The sequence below is a fragment of the Crocodylus siamensis genome, chromosome 7, assembly GCF_052110815.1.
Source record: "Crocodylus siamensis isolate JL-2025a chromosome 7, ASM5211081v1, whole genome shotgun sequence".
NCBI classification, from domain to species: Eukaryota; Metazoa; Chordata; order Crocodylia; family Crocodylidae; genus Crocodylus; species Crocodylus siamensis.
In genome coordinates this window covers 79,102,596-79,124,843 of record NC_143401.1, presented here as the reverse complement: position 1 = coordinate 79,124,843, position 22,248 = coordinate 79,102,596, and the positions used below count along the sequence as shown (strand labels likewise).

At 45.9% G+C, this 22,248-nt stretch overlaps 1 protein-coding gene across 2 annotated transcripts in view; it reads left to right on the top strand.

The window, feature by feature from the left end:
* Positions 1-9,206: 9,206 nt before the first annotated feature.
* EDRF1 (erythroid differentiation regulatory factor 1) overlaps positions 9,207-22,248 on the top strand; it is a 45,342-nt gene continuing 32,300 nt past the window's right edge. For both annotated transcript variants that reach the window (XM_090057378.1, XM_090057379.1), the window contains exons 1-6: positions 9,207-9,362; positions 15,086-15,294; positions 17,091-17,157; positions 19,646-19,771; positions 20,238-20,362; positions 20,790-20,949. In XM_090057378.1, the coding sequence (XP_089913504.1) occupies positions 9,297-9,362; positions 15,086-15,294; positions 17,091-17,157; positions 19,646-19,771; positions 20,238-20,362; positions 20,790-20,949 (753 nt within the window). In that variant the 5' untranslated portion in view covers positions 9,207-9,296. The remainder of the gene's footprint in view (positions 9,363-15,085; positions 15,295-17,090; positions 17,158-19,645; positions 19,772-20,237; positions 20,363-20,789; positions 20,950-22,248) is intronic.

The window sequence follows — 22,248 nt, the reverse complement described above, 5'->3', positions numbered from 1 at the left end:
TACAACCAATTTTGGGGTGGCTGCAGCCCCCACATAATCTCCCTCCCAGCACTGTCACCGCTTGCCCTGGCTGTTGGGTACAGGATGGGGGGCGCAGCTCCTGCTGCTCCAGGCTGCTGATGTGGGCTTGGGGCCATGCCAGGCTCTTCCCAGCAGGGGCTAAGCCGGGCTGTATTGAGGGTGGGCAGTGCTGGGAGAGGGCTATGGGGGTTGGGCTACAGCCATTCCAAAATTCACCATAGCCTCCCAACCCCACCCCCTTCCAGCACCACTGCTGCCCACTCCAAGTGCAACGCTGCCCAACACCCTGTTGGCCCCCAGCCCGTCTACAGCAGCAGCCCATAACAGCAGGAGCCGTGCCCCCTGCCCTGCCCCAGCTCTGCAGTGCCTGCCTCTGCCCCAACCCCAGGCCCAGCTCCATTCCCTCTCTCACCACTGGTGGTGGGGCAGATCAAGGCTCCACTCACCCCAGCCCCTGGGGCTGGACTCTTCCCAGTGGAGGCAAGGGCTGGGCTGGGCTGTGCTTGAGGCATGTGGTGGTGGCACTGCGACAGGAGTTACAGTGAATTTTGGGGTGGCTGCAGTCCCCCTGTATCCCCCTTCCCAGTGTCGCTGCTGCTGCCCGCCCCAAGCGCAGCCTGACCCAGCCCCCTGCTGGGAAGAGCCCAGCGCCTTCCTGCCCCAGCAGACTTACCTGCTGCCGATGCAGTTGAGGTCTTGGAATGAATCCCTATTTGTTACCTTGTAAAGTAGGTTTCCTTTATGTGAATTTGAGTTATGCACAGTTTTTCAGGAATGCATCTACTGCATAAAGCGAGGGAGACCTGTATTAAGAGACTATTTGCATTGTAACTGAGGGGGCTTGCTTTAATAACTGCAAAGAGACAAGGCTAGCTTAAAAGAGAATTAAATGTCATGATGGCAAATATTTACACTTTTATTAGGTAAATATGAATGGTTCAGAGAAGCATAAGCCACTTGTTAGAGGAAAGTACAGAGCCCCTAATAATTTCTAACATCTCATCTTATAAATTACATATAAAAGGATACAGAGTATGTTATTTTAAATACTGGCTGCATTAACCAAAGAGAAAATGTAAATAATTGTACAAAAGTCTGCTGTTTGTAGCTGCTTAGACTGCTGAATTCCTGATTTCCAAATCCTTGTATCACCATACCTTAATAGAGTGCTTCCCAAACTCTTCCTTGTCATGACCCCATTTCCTCAGCATGGCCCTGCACTCCCACCTCACAGTCCTCCACCCCCCAGGTGCCCCTCACTTTGCACCCACCTGCAGCCCACCTCCTCAGGTGCTCCAGGACCAGGGTTTGCAGCCCCCTGCCTCCCTCATCAGTCCCTGAGCCCTGGCTCCCATTCGTGGGAGGGAGTGGCTGCTGTGGCCAGAGCAGCCCAGCTCCCCTTTCCCTTCCCTTGCAGGCAGTACAGCCAGAGCAGGGCCTGTGGGTGGGGTGGGGATAGGAAGAAGGGGAAGATGTGAGCTGCCTGTTGCAGGCTTGGGGCTCCCCACCCTGTTGCCCTCCCCCTGGGGGTCTCTGTAGCCCAGCAGAAGGGACCTGGTGTGGGAGTTGAGCATTGCACAACTCTATGCTGCTGCACCTCACCTTGGCAGTCATGGCAGTGTGGCACTTCCTCCCATGTGGAGGTGGCTCCTGCTCAGAGCTGGTCCAGCCTGGCTGCAGCCCCACACCCTGCTTTGAGTGCAGAATTCTCAAGGGGGGGCACATGCCCTCTCTGCCGTATCGCCCATACCCTCCTCTGCTGCATTGCTTCTGCTCCCCTGTCCCTTGGCCATTTCCCCACCCTTCCAATGCATCATCTGTTCTCCTCCCCAATCCCTGTTTATCGCTACCCGATTCGCTGATATTGTGACCCCATTTGGGGTTGCGATTCACAGTTTGGGAACTGCTGCTTTAAGGCTTTACTCCAGAGACCACAAACTAACTTAAATTGATCCAGTTTTGGGCTCCACAATTCAAAATGGATGTGGAGAAGCTTGAGTCCACAAAAGAGCCATGCACATGATCAGAGGTCAGGAAAACAGACCTTACGACGACAGGCTGAGAGTCATGGGGCTTTTTAGCCTGGAAAAGCGTAGGCTCAGGGGTGATCTGATGGCCACCTATAAGTTTATCAGGGGTGACCACCAGGATCTGGGGGAATGTTTGTTCACCAGAGCGCCCCAAGGGATGACGAGGTGGAACGGTCATAAACTACTGTGAGACCATTTCAGGCTGGACATAAGGAAGAATTTCTTTACTGTCCAAGCCCCCAAGGTCTGGAACAGCCTGCCATCGGAGGTGGTTCAGGCACCTACATTGAACACCTTCAAGAGCAAATTGGATGCTTATTTTGCTGGGATCCTATGACCCCAGCTGACTTCCTGCCCTTTGGGTGGGGGGCTGGACTCGATGATCTTCCAAGGTCCCTTCCAGCCCTAATGTCTGTGAAATCTTTTTGATACTATTAAGGTAGAAATGTAGAATGATCTGATAACTATGGGTAAGAGCAATTATTTGGATACTATTAGTCCTGGTGCTTAGAATCCCACAGAGACTGTTTATTTCAAGTCCCAGAATGAGTAAATAATTGTACAAAATTTTTATTATACACTTAACCTTGAGTGTAATAAACTATATTAATATCTGTACATACTGGGGACAGCCTAGAAGCCTGTGAAGATAACTGACATTATTTTCAGGATTAAAGAAGTGATGGAAAGGGTTAGCTGAAGACAGTGAAGGCTGTACTTGTTCATGTGTTTCTGTCATTAGTTTCTATCCCCTTAAGCACCCCTTTAGATGTGGTCACCTGGGACTCAACACTGTATATTTTAGCTAAAGCGTAGGTACCTTGGCAGGATTAGGCCATAAGGCTCATATCTGAAAATTGATCATAACTGTTATGAAAGCATTTCTCAATTCCTCTAATTTCTGGAGGCTTATCTTCTTCCTGAGATCTAATTCATAACCTGCTTGCCCAAAGTTTAAGCTATTACTTCTTTCTTTTACAGACTCCATGCTATCCAGGGATGTTCAATAATTACTCATTAGGATGCTGAATGGCTACAGTGATGTCTTTTCTTTGTTTTCTTGCATAGATGTTTCCTTAACCACAAAGAAACATTCTGCTTCCAATTACGTAGGTGTACATATCTGAAGTAACTCCAAGGAAGTCAATACTGATATTAATGACAATTTGGCAAAATGTGCTGTAAACAGACAGCAAATAAATGGAAGATAAATATTTATAATAGAAAATTATATTTCATTTCTAAACATCATATCTGAACGCTTGTCAAATTCATCCTATAGGTTTTACATCTCAGATTTTATAGTAATGTATGTATATAGCTCAAGACAGCATATAACATTTTTAATGAAGTCTAGATTTTAATATGTTTGGCCTAAACGATTTACTTTCTATGACTACACAACTTTGTTTTGATCAGAAAAAAACCTCTATTTTAACTGATTTGTTATTGATAACATAACACAGAGCAATAATGCATAAATCCATTTATACCAATGTTACTAACCAGCAGGGTTTCTGGTTTTCTCTGATTAAAAAAATCCCCAATTTTCGGTTACAAAAAAGTTACACCAAATCCATATTTTTCCATGATTAAAATGAAACACCACTATATAGCTATCCATATATTAGTAGTGTTTCATTTAAATCATGGAAAATGTGGATTTAGGGTTGCTTTTTTTTTTTTTTTTTTTTTAACTGAAAAGTTAAAATCAGAAATCCAGGATCCCTGCTAGTCAGATACTTTATTAGTCTTGAGTTTTACCTCACAAACAATTGGTGATTAAATATTACCCAGTACATTTATCTATATTGCCTCAAGTATTCATCTGTATTATGAACATGATTTCCTCTTTTTATGAATATTTCATTATTCATACCTACTCCTTCTGATTCTCTACGAAGTGCCATAGATTTCTTCTGAATTCAAAATCTAACTATGTCTTGATTTTATTTCTTGAGTAAAATCCCAGTCTCTAACTCTAACTCCCAGTGAAACAAGTGGACACCCATTTGGTGCTAAAATCATTATATTCCAAGAGCTTTTCCAGTTGGAGCAGGACAGTTGTCTAGACTTGCTTTGTAGTGAATATGGATAAAAAGCTGACAGACGAGTTTGAAGATTAGAGTCATACGGTGTGTCAGCATGAGATGCTTTACTGCAAAGTAGCATAGTTTACTGGGCAGTAAGCATGTGCATGTACATGTGCACATGCTTACTGGACAGTAATAACTGACGCGTGCCCTGGGAGGCTGGGGGGCAAGGCAACCCTTTGGTGGTGGTGGCATGGCAGCAACGAGCTCCTGCAGGCAGCAGTGTGGGGAGGAGGGTGGCGAGTAGCATCAGTGGTGGCCAGCAGCAATTGATGATTGCCCACGGGGGGAAGCATGGTGGCGAGTGACAAGTGCCCAGGGGCACTGCCAGCAGCATCGGCAGTGCTTCTTTCAGGGGGTGTACTGGCAATCTCAGGGGGTGCCAATGCACCTGTATGCACCCTCTATGTGCCGCCAATGTGCACAGTAAGCCTTGCTAATCATGAGTAAATCTGCTACCTGCAACTGCAAATTTACTTGCAATTACTAACTGTGCAGCAGCACTTTTGTAGATGCCTGACTGGGAGCAAATCTGCGCCTGGTCAGCTGGCTACCAGAAGGCAGGAAATTGCTGTCTGTCCCTGGGAGCTGCCTGCTGCTGGGGCAGGCTCTTTTTCCAGAGCCCGGACCAGGACTATGTCCCTCTGCCCTGGCAGCAGGGAGCTCCAAGCCATTAGGGGCGGTCAACATTAGGGGCTATAGCCTATACAGGAAGGAGAGAACAGGGAGGAAAGGCGGGGGTGTGGCACTCTATGTCAAAGAGCAATACACATCCTCATACAGCAGGATGGGGTCAGAGGAGGGGCAGGCTGAAGTGCTTTGGGTCAAGATACAGTGAGGTTGTGGGGAAAGGGACTTAACAGTGGGGGGTCTATTACAGACCTCCCAACCAAGGGGAAGAGCTGGACCACAAATTCTCGGGTCAGCTTGCAGAGGCACTTAAGGCAAGGGATGTAGTTGTCATGGGTGATCTAAATTACCTAGACATCTGCTGGGAGGAGCAGTCAGCCAGGTCTGACCGCTCACGGAGGTTCCTGGCTGAGATACAGGACCTCCACTTAAGCTAAGAGGTGCACAGTCCCACCAGGGGGAATGCTCTGCTGGACCTGGTCCTGGCCACAGGCGAAGACCTGGTAAGGGGACTTCAGGTCCTCGACTACCTGGGTGATAGCGATCATCACTTGCTGGAGTTCACCATCCAGTGCAGGGTGTCAAGGGCCTGCAGTAAGGCAGTAGCCTTAGACTTTAAGAGTGCCAACTTCAATGAGCTGAGGAGATTAGTGGGGGAGGCACTAGGGTCCTGGAGAGTAAGGGAACTGGGTACCCAAGATGAGTGGTCGTTTCTTAAGGAGACAATACTCAGAGCCCAAGGGATGACAATCCCAACAAGAAGCAAAGGGGGCAAGAGTGCTCAAAAGCCCCCCTGGCTCCCCATAGGCATTCATGAATGCCTGAAAGCCAAAAAGGAGGTGTACACCCAGTGGAAGGAAGGGGCTATCATCAAAGAGGAGTATACCTCCACTGCTCGGGTCTGTAGGGGGGCTGTTAGGAAAGCTAAGGCAGATACGGAACTAGGACAAGGATCAAGGATAACAAAAAGTCCTTTTTAAAATGCATAGGGAGAATGAAGAAGGCCCTGGGCAATGTGGGGCCCCTGCAGGATATGCTTGGCAATCTGGTGGTTCCACCAGAGGAGAAAGCAGACCTCTTTAACAATTTCTTTGCCTCTATTTCCTTGTGCAGGGACTGGGACTCCCCTACTAAGATTCAAGATGGACTCGGGAGAAACTCCACCAAGCCTAGGGTCAGGGAGGACCAAGTTAGAGAACTTCTGAAGGGGCTGGACACGTTCAAATCAGCAGGTCCAGATGCTCTCCACCCCAGGGTCTTGAAGGAATTGGCAGGGGTTATCGCGGGGTCCCTGGCATGGCTTTACAAGCACTTGTGCTGCTCTGGCCAGGTGCCAGATGACTGGAAGACGGCCAATGTGGTCCCCATCTTCAAAAAAGGGAGGGAGGGAGGGAGGACCCAGGCAACTATAGCCCCATTAGGCTTACTTCAATCCTGGGGAAGCTCTTGGAGAAGATTATCAAGGGGCAGATCTGTGATAGGCCAGCAGTGGGGGTGATGCTCAAGGGCAACCAGCACGGTTTCATTAGGGGCAGGTCCTGTCAGACCAACCTGACTGCGTTTTATCATCAGGTCACAAAAATCACTGGACGCAGGTGTTGCGGTGGACGTAGTCTTTCTGGACTTCAGGAAGGCCTTTCACACCATCTCCCACCCCATTCTCAATAAAAAGCTAGGTGACTGCAGCATTGATGCCTGCACAGTCAGATGGATTGCAAATTGGCTGCGGGGTTGTACTCAGAAAGTGGTGGTGGACAGGTCATTTTCGACTTGGAGGAAAGTGGGCAGTGGAGTCCCCTGGGGCTCGGTCCTGCACTGTTCAATTTCTTTATGAGCGACTTGGATGACAGGGTGAAGAGCAGCCTGTTTAAATTCACAGATGACACCAAGATTTGGGGTGAGGTAGGCATGCTAGAAGGGAAGGACAAATTACAGCAGGACCTAGACAGGTTACAGGGGTGGGCAAATGAAAATAGGATGGGATTCAATACTGACAAATGCAGGGTGCTGCACTTGGGCAGTAGGAACCAGCAGCACACCTATAGGCTGGGGAACTCCCTTCTCAAAAGCACGGCAGCAGAAAGAGATCTTGGAGTCATTATTGACTCCAAGATGAACATGGGCCAACAATGCAAGAACATGGTCAGTAGGGCTAGCTGTACCTTGTCCTGCATCCACAGATGCATCACAAGTAGGGCCAAGGAGGTGATCCCCGCCTCTATGCGACACTGGTCAGGCCACAGTTGGAGTAGTGTATCCAGTTCAGGGCCCCGCACTTCAGGAGGGATGTGGACAGCATTGAGAGGGTCCAAAGGAGGGCCACTCACATGATCCATGGACAGCAGGGCAGACCCTATGAGGAGAGGCTACAGGACCTGAACCTGTTCAGCCTTCGCAAGAGAAGCCCAAGGAGGGACCTGGTGGCCATCTACAAACTTACCAGGGGGAACCAGCAGGGTTTGGAAAGACCTTGTCCCCCCGAGCGCCTCCCGGAGTAACAAGGAATAACGGCCATAGGTTGCTAGAGAGCAGGTTTCGACTAGACATTAGAAGACACTACTTCACAGTCAGGGCAGCTAGGATCTGGAACCAACTTCCAAGGGAAGGGGTGATAGCTCCTACCCTGGGGGTCTTTAAGAGGAGGCTTAATGTTTACCTGGCTGGGGTCATTTGAGCCAATTTTCTCTCCTGCCCAGGGCAGGGGGTTGGATAGATCTACAAGGTCCTTTCCGACCTTACATCTATGAATCTATGCTCCAAGATCGCGATCAGGGAGCGGGAGCTGAGACAGACTTATCTCTCAGCCTCTTCCTCGCCACTGTGATTGGAGTGGGGGGGCTGGGAGATCCTTATACCTGGGAATCCCTGCCCAGCCAGAGACTTGCTGCTAGCTGCCCCACCAGCAGATTGGGGCAAGGGGTTGGGACCTAGCCCCCCCTGCAACTCTTTCCAAGTCCCCTGCTCTGAGCAGGGAGCCAGGGCTGGGAACTCCCTGCTGCTAGGGCAGGGGGGCATTGTCCCCACCCTGGCAGCAGGCTGCCCCCCGTGTCCAGGGAGCAATGTTCCAGGCCCAGCCAGGAGACAGCCATGTCCTAGCCTGGCGCTCCCTACCAGCCCCTGGGCTAGCACCCCAGGGTAGCCTAGAGCTACCCCTGGTGGTTGTGGGGGCCCATTGCAGGTCCCCAGGAAGTGAGGGCAGTTTGCTGCCATTAGCAGCAAATCTGTTCCCGCTTCCCTACACATGTAGATGCCTGCCCAGGAGCATTTACTTGCGAGTAAACTGCTCCTGGATCTAATGTACGTGTAGACACACCCATAGCAGAAGTAGGTCTGGAAGGGACCTCCAGAGGTCATCTAGTCCAACTCCATGCCTGAGGGAGGATCATCCCTATCCAAACCATCCTATCCAAACCAGAGGTTCCCAACCACTGGGCTACAGCTTGGTACCAGGGTTGACTGCCGGGTTGTAGCATGAGCCCCCCCCACTTGGACTCCCATGTGTCTACCCAAGCGAGGAGCTGCCACTGCTGGCAGTCACATATTACGTAGTGCGGCAGCCCTGGGAGGGAGGCAGCCAGGTCTGTACACCCTGTCCCACTTCCATGCTTGTCTATGGTAAAAAAAAAAAAAAAAAAAAAAGGGTTGGGAACCACTGATCTAAACTCTCCATAAGACTACCCTCAACCCAGGCACAACATAGACCTAACACCCTAACCTGCCAGAGGTCAAGCAGAGGAACCACAGCAGCCAATGTCCTGCTTCTATAAAATGTTGTCAATATACACTCAAGAGGTCCCAGGTGCTGCAGAGGAAGGTAACCCCCACCCCTGCCCCCCGAGTCCGTGACAGTCTGACCCCAAATCACTGGCAATACACAGGGGGTGCACCCCTGGAAATGCCACTGGCTCGGGGATTGGCCCCGGGCGACCTGGTGCCTCCCCAGACTCTGGAGGCACCAGTCACCCAGCCCCAAACACAGCGATGGGTCTCAGCCTGAGCGGAGCGACAAGACCCTGTCGTCAGGACGCTCCAGCTTTCCCCCGACAGGTGCCCCGGCACAGCTCAAAGAACCCAGCCTTGCCTGCAGCCAACACCCAATGCCCCTGACACATGTACCGGAAAAAAGGGTCGGGGTGGGGGTATAACCAGCCAAGCGGAGAAGCACGGGTGATACCCACAGCTCCTCTCCCACCCGTCCGCCCCCTTCTGGACTCGGCCTCACTGCTCTGACACCCAAGTCCTTTCCTCCTGCGTCCTCCTCGGGCAGGACAGGCGCTTTGCTCCGCTCCCGCAAACCCGGCGCCCTCCTCCCCACGCCCCGCAGCTCTCTGCGGCCCCGCCCCACCACAGAACGCCCCGCCCCTGCACTCCCGCCATTGGCCAGCGAAGGCTGTTCCCTTGACGTCATTTTCCAGCGCCACCCTCCGCGACCTCTCGCGAGAACGTGGCCACCCGGTTCCCCTGCCCGGCTGCGGGGTGTTGGTGGCGCCCGCTCAGGCTCCAGGGTGAGGAGGAGGAGGGGATGGCGGAGGCCGACGACCCGGGGGGGACCGCCCCGCCCCAGGGGGACCCCGAGGAGCCCAAGCAGGTACCGGGGACCCCCTCCTCGCTCTGGGGGCGGCAGCGTCGGCCTCGGATCGCGGCGCTTCCCGCGGGCTGTCCTGGGGTGCCGCGCCCCGTCGGCTCGAGCAGGGGCGGACCCGTCGTGGTCTCTTGCCGCTGCTTTGCGGCTCTGGGTTTTTTTTCCGGACACGAAACGAGGGAAGGGGAGAGCTGGGAAGGGGAAGAGGAGAGCTGGCGTTGCCGGAAGGTGCCTCGGGCCTGTCAGGGGGGCCGACAAAAGTTGAGAAGCGCCGGTGGGCACTTGCAGTCGCGTTGCATGTTGGTGAGGGGAAGTGGGAGCAGCCCTGGTGTGAGCGCAGAGGCGCTTGCTAGGACTGCTTGGGTTCAGGCTTTGACAGGCTGACTTTGGGAAATTCATCAGTTCAGAGGAAGGGACCTCGGGAGATCGTGGGGTGCAGCCTCCTGCTCCAAGCAGGAAAGACAACGGGGGTCAGGTGACCCCAGTGAGGGGACTGTCCTCTCTCTTCTTGAAGATCTCCAGGGTAGGCGATTGAACCGCCTTTGGAGGGAGCTGATTCCACAGTCTGGACACTAACTGTGAAAAAGTTTTCCCTAATGTTCAGCCTGAATCGGTCTTCCCGAAGTTTGTGGCTATTACTCCTGGTTTGCCCCTCAGGTGCCATGGTGAACAGTTGCTCACTGAGCTCCCCTATCGCGTAACTCTTCTCCGTTTCCATTTTCTCATCTTTAAAAGGGAAAAATAACACTGTCCCGTTTAGCGGGAGTTGTGAGAGATAACTTCCCCTGAGATTAGGGTATACTGTGACTTACTGCTTTTTAAATTGGTTGATGATAAAGGTGCACTAAAATAAACAGAGCAGTCATCTGTGTGATAGCCTTGTGTCTTGGGATGAGCACAGAGTTCAACTGGATCCACTGGAGTCTGCTTTATGGAATCGTTAGCTGCAGGGAAGACACCGGTAATCACCTTCCCGTGTGTAATTAAAGAGGATGTCTAGAAATCCACTTCCTTCTTGATCCAGAATATCTTGTACTGATCCTCAGTTTCTCTTTCGTTGTAAGAGCAAAGACTTCTGGAGGCTGACTGATCTTGGCTCTGTGGGTACAGTCAGGTTAGCAGGTGGAGTCTCTTACCTTTGGATTGGATTTGGGGTGAGGAGCGAGATTGATTGATCAATGAGACCATTCCAGTCACAATTCGAAAGCTTTATTAGGATACACAATAGCAAAGACTTATTGGTACTAATAAAGGCAATGCTTACACAGCCTTGGATTCAGGAAGGACAGGTCTGTTGGTCGGGCATCTCTGTTTTCCTGGGAAATTGTGCTCAGTTGGTTTTTTCCTGCTGAGCTTTGGGAAAGCTTGAGTTTGTTTCTTGCTCCAGGCCCAGTATTTATAGATGGTTGATTTGACATGCTAATAATTGATCTCTGATTAGTTTTATATGTATTTCTTTGTTTCACCGGAATTTTTTGAACTGGATGGAACCAGATTTTAGTGGCCCTGGAAAAGGGGTCAAGGGATCAACTTAGCTAAGCAAAGGCACACCTGTGCATTGGTCCATATCATATCGGCACCAATGCAAGGAAAATTGGCATCATTGACAATTGGCTTTTTTGGGCTGATATGGCTGATGAATGTGGATAAATGCCACGTGTGTATGCGTGGCCGCAGCGTGCATGCAGTGAGCCAGGCAGCTTGGAGAGCAGCATCCAGCTGATAAGTCTGTTGGAGGGAAGGGGTGGGGGTGTGCATATCCAGGCCCCTGCAGTGAGGGAGGGAGCTGTCCCCCCATGGCTCTAGCTCTGCTCTGTCCTAGCTGGGCAGCGCCAGCCTCAACCCCATTCCCTCACTGCAGGAGCCTTGATTTGCACCCCCATACCCCTTCCCTGCCCCACCCCATTCCCATCCCCAACAGACTAGCTAGCCAGATGCTGCTCTTCAAGCTGCCAGGCTGCATATCGGCAGTGGGATCAGTATCGGCCTTTGTGGCTCATTAATGATCGTCCATTGGTATCGGCCCTCCCAAAAATCTCTATCGGTGCACCCCTATAGCTAAAGCTCTTTATTTTTAGGTTTCTGACCCCAGTCTGTCAATCATTTGGTAATCTTTACTTTAATCAAGATCTTGCCAATCAATTAATTTTTGAGTTCGCAGAAGGATAGATTTATCTTCTTTATGGCTTGTCTTTTGGTCTTTGGTCAGTTATTTACTAACTATGGCCTGGCAAAGCTGCTTTGCTGTTTCCATGAGCAGTTGACCTGGTAAAAAACAAATAAACAGCTGATCACCAGAATGTTATGGTATTTTTGTTTTTTGGTAAGAGTGATAAAATATCCATAAATCATACTTGCTCTGTTTTAACGTTTTCTTTTTATTCTGGTGTTTGGCTATTCTATAACATGTTGGTACTCCTTGTTATCCATATCAGCCATGATGGAATTACTACAGTGATTTGCAAGGTAAACATAAGCATAAAACACTTTGGAAGCCTTGTCATGTAAACTAGGAATGTAAGCACATTATCCTAGTACAGTCCATAATAGATAAAATTGTCTAACTTGTTTTTAATTGTGAGAGTAGGAGTACACTTACATAGACTAAAGTACAGTATCTAAAGAAAAATTAGAATTAATTTAAGTTGCCTGATGTATAAGCGAAAAGCAGATTGCCAAGTGTTCCGCATTGCATTTGTCATGCAAATAACTTCCATAAACTATTTTTTTTTTAATGTAAAAATTAGAGCACAGTATCCCAAGATTGTTATTGTATATTTACCATAGGCAGATTCCTTGCCCACCATGTGGGAGACCTGGGTCTGATTCCCAGACACGCATATAATGACAACCATCGAGGCACTGAATGCTCGGACTCAGTCTGGCCTGTGGATTCTGTCTCAATGGCTTAAAGGAGGGGATGGAAGGTCTGGGCAGCATCCAATCCTCCGTACACCTGCCTAGGCATACAGGTTTCCCTCCTTTTATGTGGGTTCTGTATGTGTGAATTCGCTCTTATGCGATGACCCTTTTTATACCAAAAACACGTTATATGCAAGGTAAATTCACTCTTATGCAGTCGGTGTGGTGGAAGCCTGCAGTCAACTGCTTGGTGTGATGCATGGTGGGAGTGACGCGCACTAAAATATAGTCTCCTGTGTGGATCTGTGCTCTTCGGTCACTGTCTGTGACATGAGTTTCTGTAGTTGTCATCCCCATTATGATAGCATCCTGTGCTTGTATGAACTGTCTGCTGTTGGCAAGTACCAAAATTGTCTTGTATAAGTGGTAGAAATGGGACTGGGGGGTCAGTACAGTCAAGGTCTTGGAACATATCCCTATTTGTTACATTGTAAAGTGGGTTCCCTTTATGCAAATCGAGTTACGTGCTGTTTTACAGGAACGCATGTACAGCATAAAGCGAGGGAAACCTATAATGTCACGTGGTATACACATGATAAATGACATCTGCTCATTATTTGTATTGAAGTTAACCCAGGATTTGGCAACTTGTTTGTGAAACTCATCTGAAACAAAGTAGACAGTGATAAGGGAGACGCAAGTGCTGTGAAATCACATGTACAGCATGAAGGAACACCTTGACAGGCTGGATACCTTCAAGTCAGCTGGCCCTGACGGTTTACACCCAAAGGTACTCAAGGAGCTGGCAAGCATCATAACTCAGCCCCTGGCACAGATCTTTGAGAACTCCTGGTGCTCTGATGAAGTGCCCAAAGATTGGAAGAAGGCTAATGTGGTGCCTATCTTCAAGAAAGGGGGAAAGTAGATCTGGCAAACTACAGGCCCATCAGCCTGACCTCTATCCTGGGGAAGGTCTTGGAAAAAATTAATGAAGAGGCCATCCTTAACAGACGGCAACATCCTGAGGGATACCCAGCCTGGGTTTGTTGCGGGTAGGTCTTGCTTGACCAATCTCATTTCCTCTTATGACCAGGTGACCTAGCACCTGGACAAGGGGGAAGAGATTGTCATATATCTTGACCTCAAAAAAACCCTTCAATCTGGTATCCCGTGTTCACCTCTTGGTAAAAGTGGCAAACTGCGGCCTCAACCACACCACAATCCGCTGGCTGGGGAATTGGCTCCACGGTAGGACCCAGAGGGTGGTGGTTGACGGAAGCCAGTCATCTTGGTGCGTGGTTACCAGTAGGATCCCTCAAGGCTCTGTCTTAGGGCCTATACTGTTTAACATCTTCATCAATGATGTGGACATTGGTGTCGGAAGCGGGCTGGCCAAGTTTGCCGACGACACCAAATTCTGGGGTAAAGCATCCATACCTGAGGACAGGGGGGTGATCCAGGCAGATCTTGACAGGATCGTGAAATGGGCAGATGAGAATCTGATGGTGTTTAACACTGAAAAATGCAAGGTCCTCCACCTTGGGAGGAAAAACCTGCAGCTTCCTTATAGGCTTGGCAGTGCTGTGCTGGCTTGCACTAGAGATGAAAGAGACATGGGGGTCATGATTGACCACAAGATGAACATGAGCCTTCAGTGTGACACTGCTGCTAGTAAAGCAAGCAAAATGCTGGCTTGCATCCATAGATGCTTCTCAAGCAAATCCCGGGACGTCATTCTCCTGCTGTACTTGGCCTTGGTGAGGCCGCAGCTGGAGTGTACTGCATCCGGTTTTGGGCTCCACAATTCAAAAAGGATGTGGAGAAGCTTGAGAGGGCGCAGAAGAGACCCACGCACATGATCAGAGGTCAGGAAAACGGACCTTATGATGGGAGGCTGAGAGCCATCGGACTCTTCAGCCTAGAAAAGCGCAGGCTCGGGTGATCTGGTGGCCACCTATAAATTTATCAGAGGTGCTCATTAGGATCTGTGGTAATGTCTGTTCACCAGAGTGCCCCAAGGGATGACAAGATCAAATGGTCACAAACTCCACCTCGACTGATTCAGGCTGGACATAAGGAAGAATTTCTTTACTGTCTGAGCCCCCAAGGTTTGCAATAGACTGCTGCCAGAGCCGGTTCAAGCACCCACTTTGAATGCCTTCAAGACACGTTTGGATGCTTTTCTTGCTGGGATCCTATGATCCCTGCTGACTTCCTGCCCATGGGGCAGGCAGCTGGACTCGATGATCTTCCAGGGTCCCTTCCATCCCGAATGTCTATGAAGCATAAAGCGAGGAAAACCCGTACTCCTTGAAGGTCCTGGTGATCTCCCATGCATACACCATGATCCAGAAGGATCAGTGGTTGCCTGCTAACATAGCTTTGATTTTTGAGGGAGAAAGTTGTATACGCTATTGTATTTGAGAAATTGTAAGTAATCATAAGGGATAGAGTAAAAGAAGGGGTTTTCAGTCTTAACTGGTGTTTCCTGACGAGATCATTTAATTTAATACCTTTCTGTCAACGTAAGGCTTAGTAGCTTATGCTGTCTTTCAAGGTTTGCTGAGTTTCATATACTGTAGGGAATTCTGCTGACTTTAGTGCTTCTGAAAGTACACTGAGTTAAGCATGTGTTAAGATTACCATTGGAGTCCATGGAATTTATTGTAGTGTGGGATGGCTAGTAGGTATGTAAGTCTGTAGGACTGGGTCTTAAATGTTAGGTGTCAGAAAGAATGTTCTGCTTCCAATTGTTGTCTTGATACAGTCACTAAACATAACTGAATGGATATTAAGGAGAACCTAATAGTTTTTATTAAAATGATTTTGTAAATTTAAGGACTCTCTGTTTTCTGTTTTCAAACTAGGGATCAGTAGTATTTTTTGGAGGTAATGAAGTAAAAAGCAGTGCTGTGGTAAAATATTCCTCTGCACCACCACAAGCAGCATTTGCTCGTCTTCAAGAGAAGACTGATTTGAAACTTCCACCTGCCAACTGGTTACGTGAAAGTGCCAAACTGGGACCAGCAGGAACAACTATTCTTGGCAACAACAAGAAAAGCAAACCATTTTCAAGGTAAATTTTAGAGTCATAGGATTGTTTGTTCCCACTCCCCCACAACTGAACTTTTAAGAGTAAAACCTAGAACTGAATGTTCAGTAAAGACATTTCTTTGATAGTGTACAGTTTGCAGAAATATTTTGGGATGCAAAATTATTAATAAATGTGAAAAGGGTGAAATGATTTTTCCTCTCAAGGTTTTGTCGAATTTAAACTTTTTAGAAGAGTAAATAGTTCAATTTTTACCTATAATAGTTCTTTTATGTATAAAAGAAACCAGGTCAGTTATTAGGTATTGGTTATGCACCATGCCAGGTTAAAATGCCATAGTGATGGGTGTAACCCAGAGGTATCAGTACTGATTTCCCCCATCCTATGTTATTTCTGTTACTGCTGCTGCTTTTCTCCTTCCCGCAGAAGACAAACAAGGATGCCAATTACAGAGCTAGCTCTTGTAATGTGTATATTGTCAAGTAGATCAAGACCCATCAAAGTCTCCATGTTGACTAATCTCCTGTATTTAGATGGTAGCAATCAAAGAGGCTCATTTGCCTATTACTTCTGGTTTTGACCATGTAAGATAATAGAATGGAAATATTGTATTCTCTGTATCATTCATTACTCAGAAATTGCCTGTCAGCTTGGAAATTTGGAAATTGAGAGTGACTGATTTATGGATAAAGGAGTATAGCAGCTAAAAGAAACGCTAGCAGGGCACCTTGGGTGCATCCTCAAGTGCAGAAGTGTGCATTTCCAGGGACATAAAAAGCAGCGGCACACATTTGTGCCACTGCTCTGTGTGCCAGGGCACATCCCTACATGTGTATTTTGTCATGTGCCTAATTGTTCTGGGTGTGGTAGGAGAGGCTGGGGCCAGCAACTGTGCTGGCCCCAGCAGCCTTATCTGGGGCCCTGGGGGCCTCCGAGAGCTGCAGCTGCAGTGCTCCTGCAGCAGGGAGCCTGGCCAGCAGCTGGAGCATGGGGTAGCAGCGCGGGGAATGCCTGCATGTACAGTGTGTGTGGTACCGGGTCTGCGGTGCCACATACTGCATGTCCATGCTTGTCTAGATGTGTCCCTTGAGTGCAAATCTTGAACCAATTTTTGTCTTGAATGCTGCTCCTGGTCAAGCAAGTTATAAAAGTGTATTATTTTAGTATTTCAGATACAAAAATAGTACTAACTTTAGTATATTACTAAATACTAAGTTACTTGAAGTAATACTAAATTTGAAGTTTCAAATAAAGTCAGACAAACATGAAAGGATGCTGAATGTATTAAAATGGAGCTTTTTATTTGCTGAGCTAGTTTCATGGAAAGTAATTGATGTTCAAAAGAATATAAAAACTTACATTTTATTATCAAGAGAGCAGCTCTCTTTTCGTAAGGAAACTGGATTTATCTAGTCAGTTTTGAGAATTTATTTTGGAAGATGAATGTTTGTTCCCTTATGGTAAATGCTGCTTAATGCTGGCTAGTATTTAACTGTTAGTTGCCTCTCTCTGTTATTATAGAAGTTAAGTGCCCTTGTATGATTGTCTTTTCTTCTCCCAGAAGACTCTTGTAAATACTAACAACTAGATTTAAACAGTATTTTAAAGCTTCTGTAGAAGCCACTTGGCACTGCAAAATGATTCTGGTGATGTTTTCTGATCCCGGTATATTTAGTACTGTTTCTTCGGAGTCTTTTTCTTGTGAAAGAACAGATTTTTTTTTCTTGGTAAGAGATTTTTAGGTACTTTGCAGAACAAGCTGTTATATTTCCAATGTCAAAGTGCAGTTGTTTAAATTTCTAATGCTTTTTTAAAAATAGCTTTGGCATGGCATATGACTTCATTGACTCGATTGGGAATGATGTGGATGTTGTTTCTGATTCTGAGGTATGTATAATCTATAGTTCAATAATTCTAAATATCATAATAGTATCTAGATTAAGGGAGCTGTTTATGGTAAAATAATTTTCTTTTATATAATGTAATGATCTTTGTTTACATTCTTGAAGAAATGAAACATCTGCCAACAGATAAATTAAGGTAAAATAAACTAATCTGTTTATAATTTCAAGGGATTTTTGACTATTGAATAAAGTAGGTTTTTTTAATCTTCTTTTGTGCACTCTTGTTATGCAGGAAGGACTTGAATACAGTGGTCTGTCATAGTGAATATAGCAAATTCCTGTAATGTGGCTCATAAAATTGTGGATTTGTGAAATACTGTTAGAATTCCAAGGTGCAGTGCACATAAATTAGATGTATATATGAGTCTCTGCTGCAGGAAAATGCACCCTCCCCTGTATTATCTAAAATATTTTGTGTACAGCTCATCAGAGAACATGAAGTGGTATGTGGTATAGGCTGAATGCTTTAGAGAATAAGAGAACTGAGAGAATATTTGATAAAGCATCAAGAGTATTCTGGTGGACAGAAGCATATCCGAGGCCTACTAGAGTAGATCCCACATTTTTTTTTCTGTATAAAAATAGTTTGCATCCTGTTTAATTTGTAGTGGATGGCTGAATTAATAAGCCACTGCTTCTCCAATCAGTCAGAGCATAACCACAGTCCTACACAGCTGATTGAAGAAGCAGTGTCCTTTGAAATTAAAGCCATAGCAAACAGCTGGAGCATCTCTCTAATCCGTTGCAGCTGTTTCCAAGGATATGTAACCACAGTATATTTCACACACTTTTGCAGGGGGGTTATGAAACTAACTCCTCAAAGAATCTGTATCCTCCTAGACTAAATTCATAATTTACAATTATGAGTAAAATTTGTTGGGGAGTTTAAGGCATTCTGTCTTTAAGGTTCTTTTTCACATGCGCAAAGAATTTCCTATGATTTTTTTTTTCAAAGCATGTATTTTTGCTTTAAAAATGTATTTTAACTCCTCGTCGTGTTCCCTATAGCCATAATTTGACCAGGTGGATAAGGGAGCAGGAACTCGTATGTTGATTTGGCTGTGTGAGAGAATCAACTGAAGATGAAGCCCCCTGCTTTTTTTTATCTTGACAATTAGGGTATAATACATTTTCAAATCCATTGCTTATGACAGGTCTGTTCTGTTACTCTTGCAGGAACACTATCACAAGATGTCAGTTGTCTGCAAACATGTATTGAAAGGCTTTCAGAAATCCAGTATTTCTGAGAGAATCTTTAGGGAATGTATTGCACTTATGCTTACATTGAAAAATCTAATGTTTGGGTTTAGTATTATCTACATTCCAATTATGTAATTAAAATATATTTTTTTTTCAGTGGTGGTACTATGCAATAGCATTTAAACCTGGAATTCTCTCTCCCCCTTGCCCCCCATGACCCTCATTATTTATTTTGGTTCCATAACAAAATGTTACTTGCCACCTTTGATCAACTTCCGTGTCAACCTTCATCATCCATTTGTTAAATTTTTCAGGCAAAACAGCTTCATGTATTCTTTCATGTCCTGTGTTTTTGGAGGCATTTCTTGCAAACACTCTCAAAGCTATCATTATCCTACTTCAAATTCTTTCTTAATCTCTCCAGCTCCCCTTTTACCCTGCAAAAATTTGGTAACTGCTAGCCTGCTCGAGCTCAGAGACCTGCTACCCACCTTGCTGAGCAATATTGCTTTAGTAATTTCCCTTGTGCCTCCTGATCTGTATGTCTGTAGCCGTATGTTATCCGTTGTATATTTGTGATGGGGGTTTGAAGGTCTTGTTCATTTGTTTGTTTTTGGGGGGGTTTTTTTCCATCCTGGTACAATGGAGTCTTGATCTGCCCAGAAATAATAAGGAAAGGAACCTACAGTTAAAGTAGTAGTAACCTGACTAGTGGTAATTTGTGTGGTGACAGCTGATATCAGACTTTGGGGGAGGGGGTTGGGGGGGTTGTTTTTAACAATTTACTACTTATATAGGAATGATCATTCAAACTGAAAGATGAGTGCAGGCAAGCAGTGAATTAGAGTTAGAAGTCATTTGCTTTTAATGGTCCGCATCTTCTGTATTAAAATTGGAACATATCAGGCAGCGGCTTCATTTTCTAGGCAGGTGACAGACTCAGTCTGGTATATGTTTGCCGAACACTTTGGGGCAGCCCGGTGCATAACAGCTGGGCAGAAAAGTGAAAAGAAGCTTAAGAAGGAAAATTGAAGATGTGCTTCATGTCCATCAGTGAATAGAGGCACAGAAAAAGACCTTCCTGAAAGGCTAGTTCTAACGAGCAGTGTTGGAGAGCTGACTGAAGGCCTAAAAGTCAATGATTTATAAGAATCTTATGCAAAAAGTGATGGCGCTTTTTGCTGGTTGTATATTTGTGTTCATGTTTGAAGAATCATCTAATTCTGTGGTTATGGGGGATATAATTTTTTTTTTGTTTTTCCCCCTCCAAGAACATTAAAAAACTCCTGAAGATACCATATAGCAAGTCACATGTGAGCATGGCAGTACACCGTATTGGACGAACCCTTTTACTGGATGAATTAGATATTCAGGAGCTCTTCATGAGATCATCCCAGGTTACTCTTTTTTTGAACATTTTTGGCCCCATGGTATATTTATTTCAAGTACAGTGTTGTCAGCAAAAGTGTGGTATCTGTGTCAGAATTGCTAAGGACATGGTGTGCTATCATTTGTAGCAATTGGAGAAAAAACACCAAATTCAGTGAAAGGTTAGATACCTTCAGTGAAAGGTCAGGCGAAGGCACTATGTCTTTCCACTGTCTCATTTTAATAACTTGCTTGTCTATTTCACAAATCTTTTACTCAATCTCTTACTGTGGCATGTGTCTATAGATTAAATGATTTCATAGTTTACCTATGAAGGTACAGGTGTGATAATTTAAATATATTTTAATAGATAATATTTATTTTAAAAAAATGTTCCATTTTATGGGGGATGTTTATTTTTAACTAAATATTTGATCTAGTTGTTATGATCTAGTTTTAGCTGAAGTGTTTTTCACATTTATTTATCCTGCTTAGACAGGGGATTGGACCTGGCTAAAAGAATTCTACCAAAGACTAATAGATCAGAAGTGGCAACGAAAGAAGAAAAGTAAAGAACACTGGTACCATAAGGCTATACTTTCAAAGTTTTTATATTACAGGTAGTTTGATCATGATATTGTTTGAATAAGTTTTGAGTTGTGTCCTAACTTGATTCACTGTATTTAAACAGATATTGAAAAACAGATTAGTTATTTCTTGCTTTTGCCTAAAAAAAGAAAACCCAGAGAGGATATGGTTTTAAGACTATTACACTAATACATTTTAGTATCTATGATGAATTTTGGTGTCTTCTATAGCTTACTTGAAGATAAGTTTCAGGGCTTTTCTCTCAGTGAATAAATAATTTGAAAGGATTTTAACATGATCCTAGACACCTCCCTTATTCATAAGCTTCTTAGTGTTTATACAAAAAAATGCCTTTTTGTTTCTATTCTCTGTAAAAGTAAAATCACATACAATATCAATGATATTTGATATCTGGCTTTATTTTGATTCTTGACTTAACTTCTAATATCTTTGTGCCAGCATTAATGGCGATGGAGCTGCTCAGCCTGTTCCTTCCACTGCAGAAGAACATCAAGAAGTTCCAGCCCCAGATGAGAGTGGTGAAGCAGGAAGGGCTTCTTGGCCCGCCCCTTTTGAAATGCCTACTTCAATATCTGAAGATCCAGGTGCTTCTAACCAGGTTAGCAAGGATTAAATTTTAATTAAGAAGCCTATGTTTTTATAGAAAGAGATTTAATTTTGATGCTTATGAAAGCTCTTGAACTGTAGTAGTTGAAATATTTTATTCAAAGAAGCAAGAAGTGAGGTATAGAAGGAGACTTGTTCCTTTAGCATTTAAAAAGAATCTCTTTTGTTTTCTTTGAGCAGCAGTACATATTGCTAAATGAGGGATCAGAAACAACGCCTTATTTGACTAAAAGCTAGTAAAGAGTCTTAACTTGCCATAACTGTGGCTCCACTTATTGCTACTGGTCATATTAAATCAGAATACAAAATGCCCGTATAAATATAACTTGAGGACTGGTCTACAGGTACAGGTAAAGGTGCAATGGGATCTAAGGAGCAATCAACATAATCGCGCCTCCTGCCTTGCCATACATGCATGGCAGGAGGTGTGATTGTGGGATCATGCATTAGATCCCTTTGTGCCTTACAGTTGGTGCAGGGCAGCCTGGGATCACGATCCTGGGATCCCCCTGTACCGGTTCTTGTGGCTACAAGCCCCACAGCTGTCATCAGCTGTGAGCCCCACAGCCATCATCGGTTGCAGGGCTCTCAATGGGGGGGGCAGCATCATTGTGGGGTTCACAGCAGGAAGAACAGTGTTGGCTCCACAGGGCTCATGGGCCGTAGGGCTCACAGGTGGTGCCACTGTCCCCGCAGCATTCTCTGCACTGCCCCTGCTGCAAGCCCCACACAGTACAAGGCTTACAGGAGGATGGGGATGGTGGGGTGGGGGAGGGCACAGTGTTCTCACTGAAAGCCCTGTAGCTGATGAGGCTCACAGCAGTGTAGTGTTAGGAACACTGATGCAAACCTTATCAGCTGCAGGCCTCGCAGTGGGTGGTACTCCCCTGTGACTGAAAGCCCCTCAGTTGATGGGACTCCCAGCTGCAGGGGAGAACTTGGCTGTGCTTTCAATTAATTTAATGTTGTGATTACAAGAAGTTACATAGTTATTAAGTGTTTTGTTGTGGAATAATTTTGTAGCTTATTGTTAGTCTATTACACCATTCACTGGTTGAACGTGTAGCTGGGTGACATCTTGAAGTGTGTTTTAACTGTTTAGTCATGCCTTGTGAACATGTAGAGGGGGGCTGAATGTCCTGCTTGGTCACAAAAGTAAAGTAAAGGAAAGGCTGAGGAACAGAATAATTTTTTTCTACGTTGTGTTACAGTACTATGGTGAAGTTTGCTGAGGTTAAAAAGTGAAAATCTGAATTTTCATGTTTCTTGATTTCTTTTGGTGATAACAAAA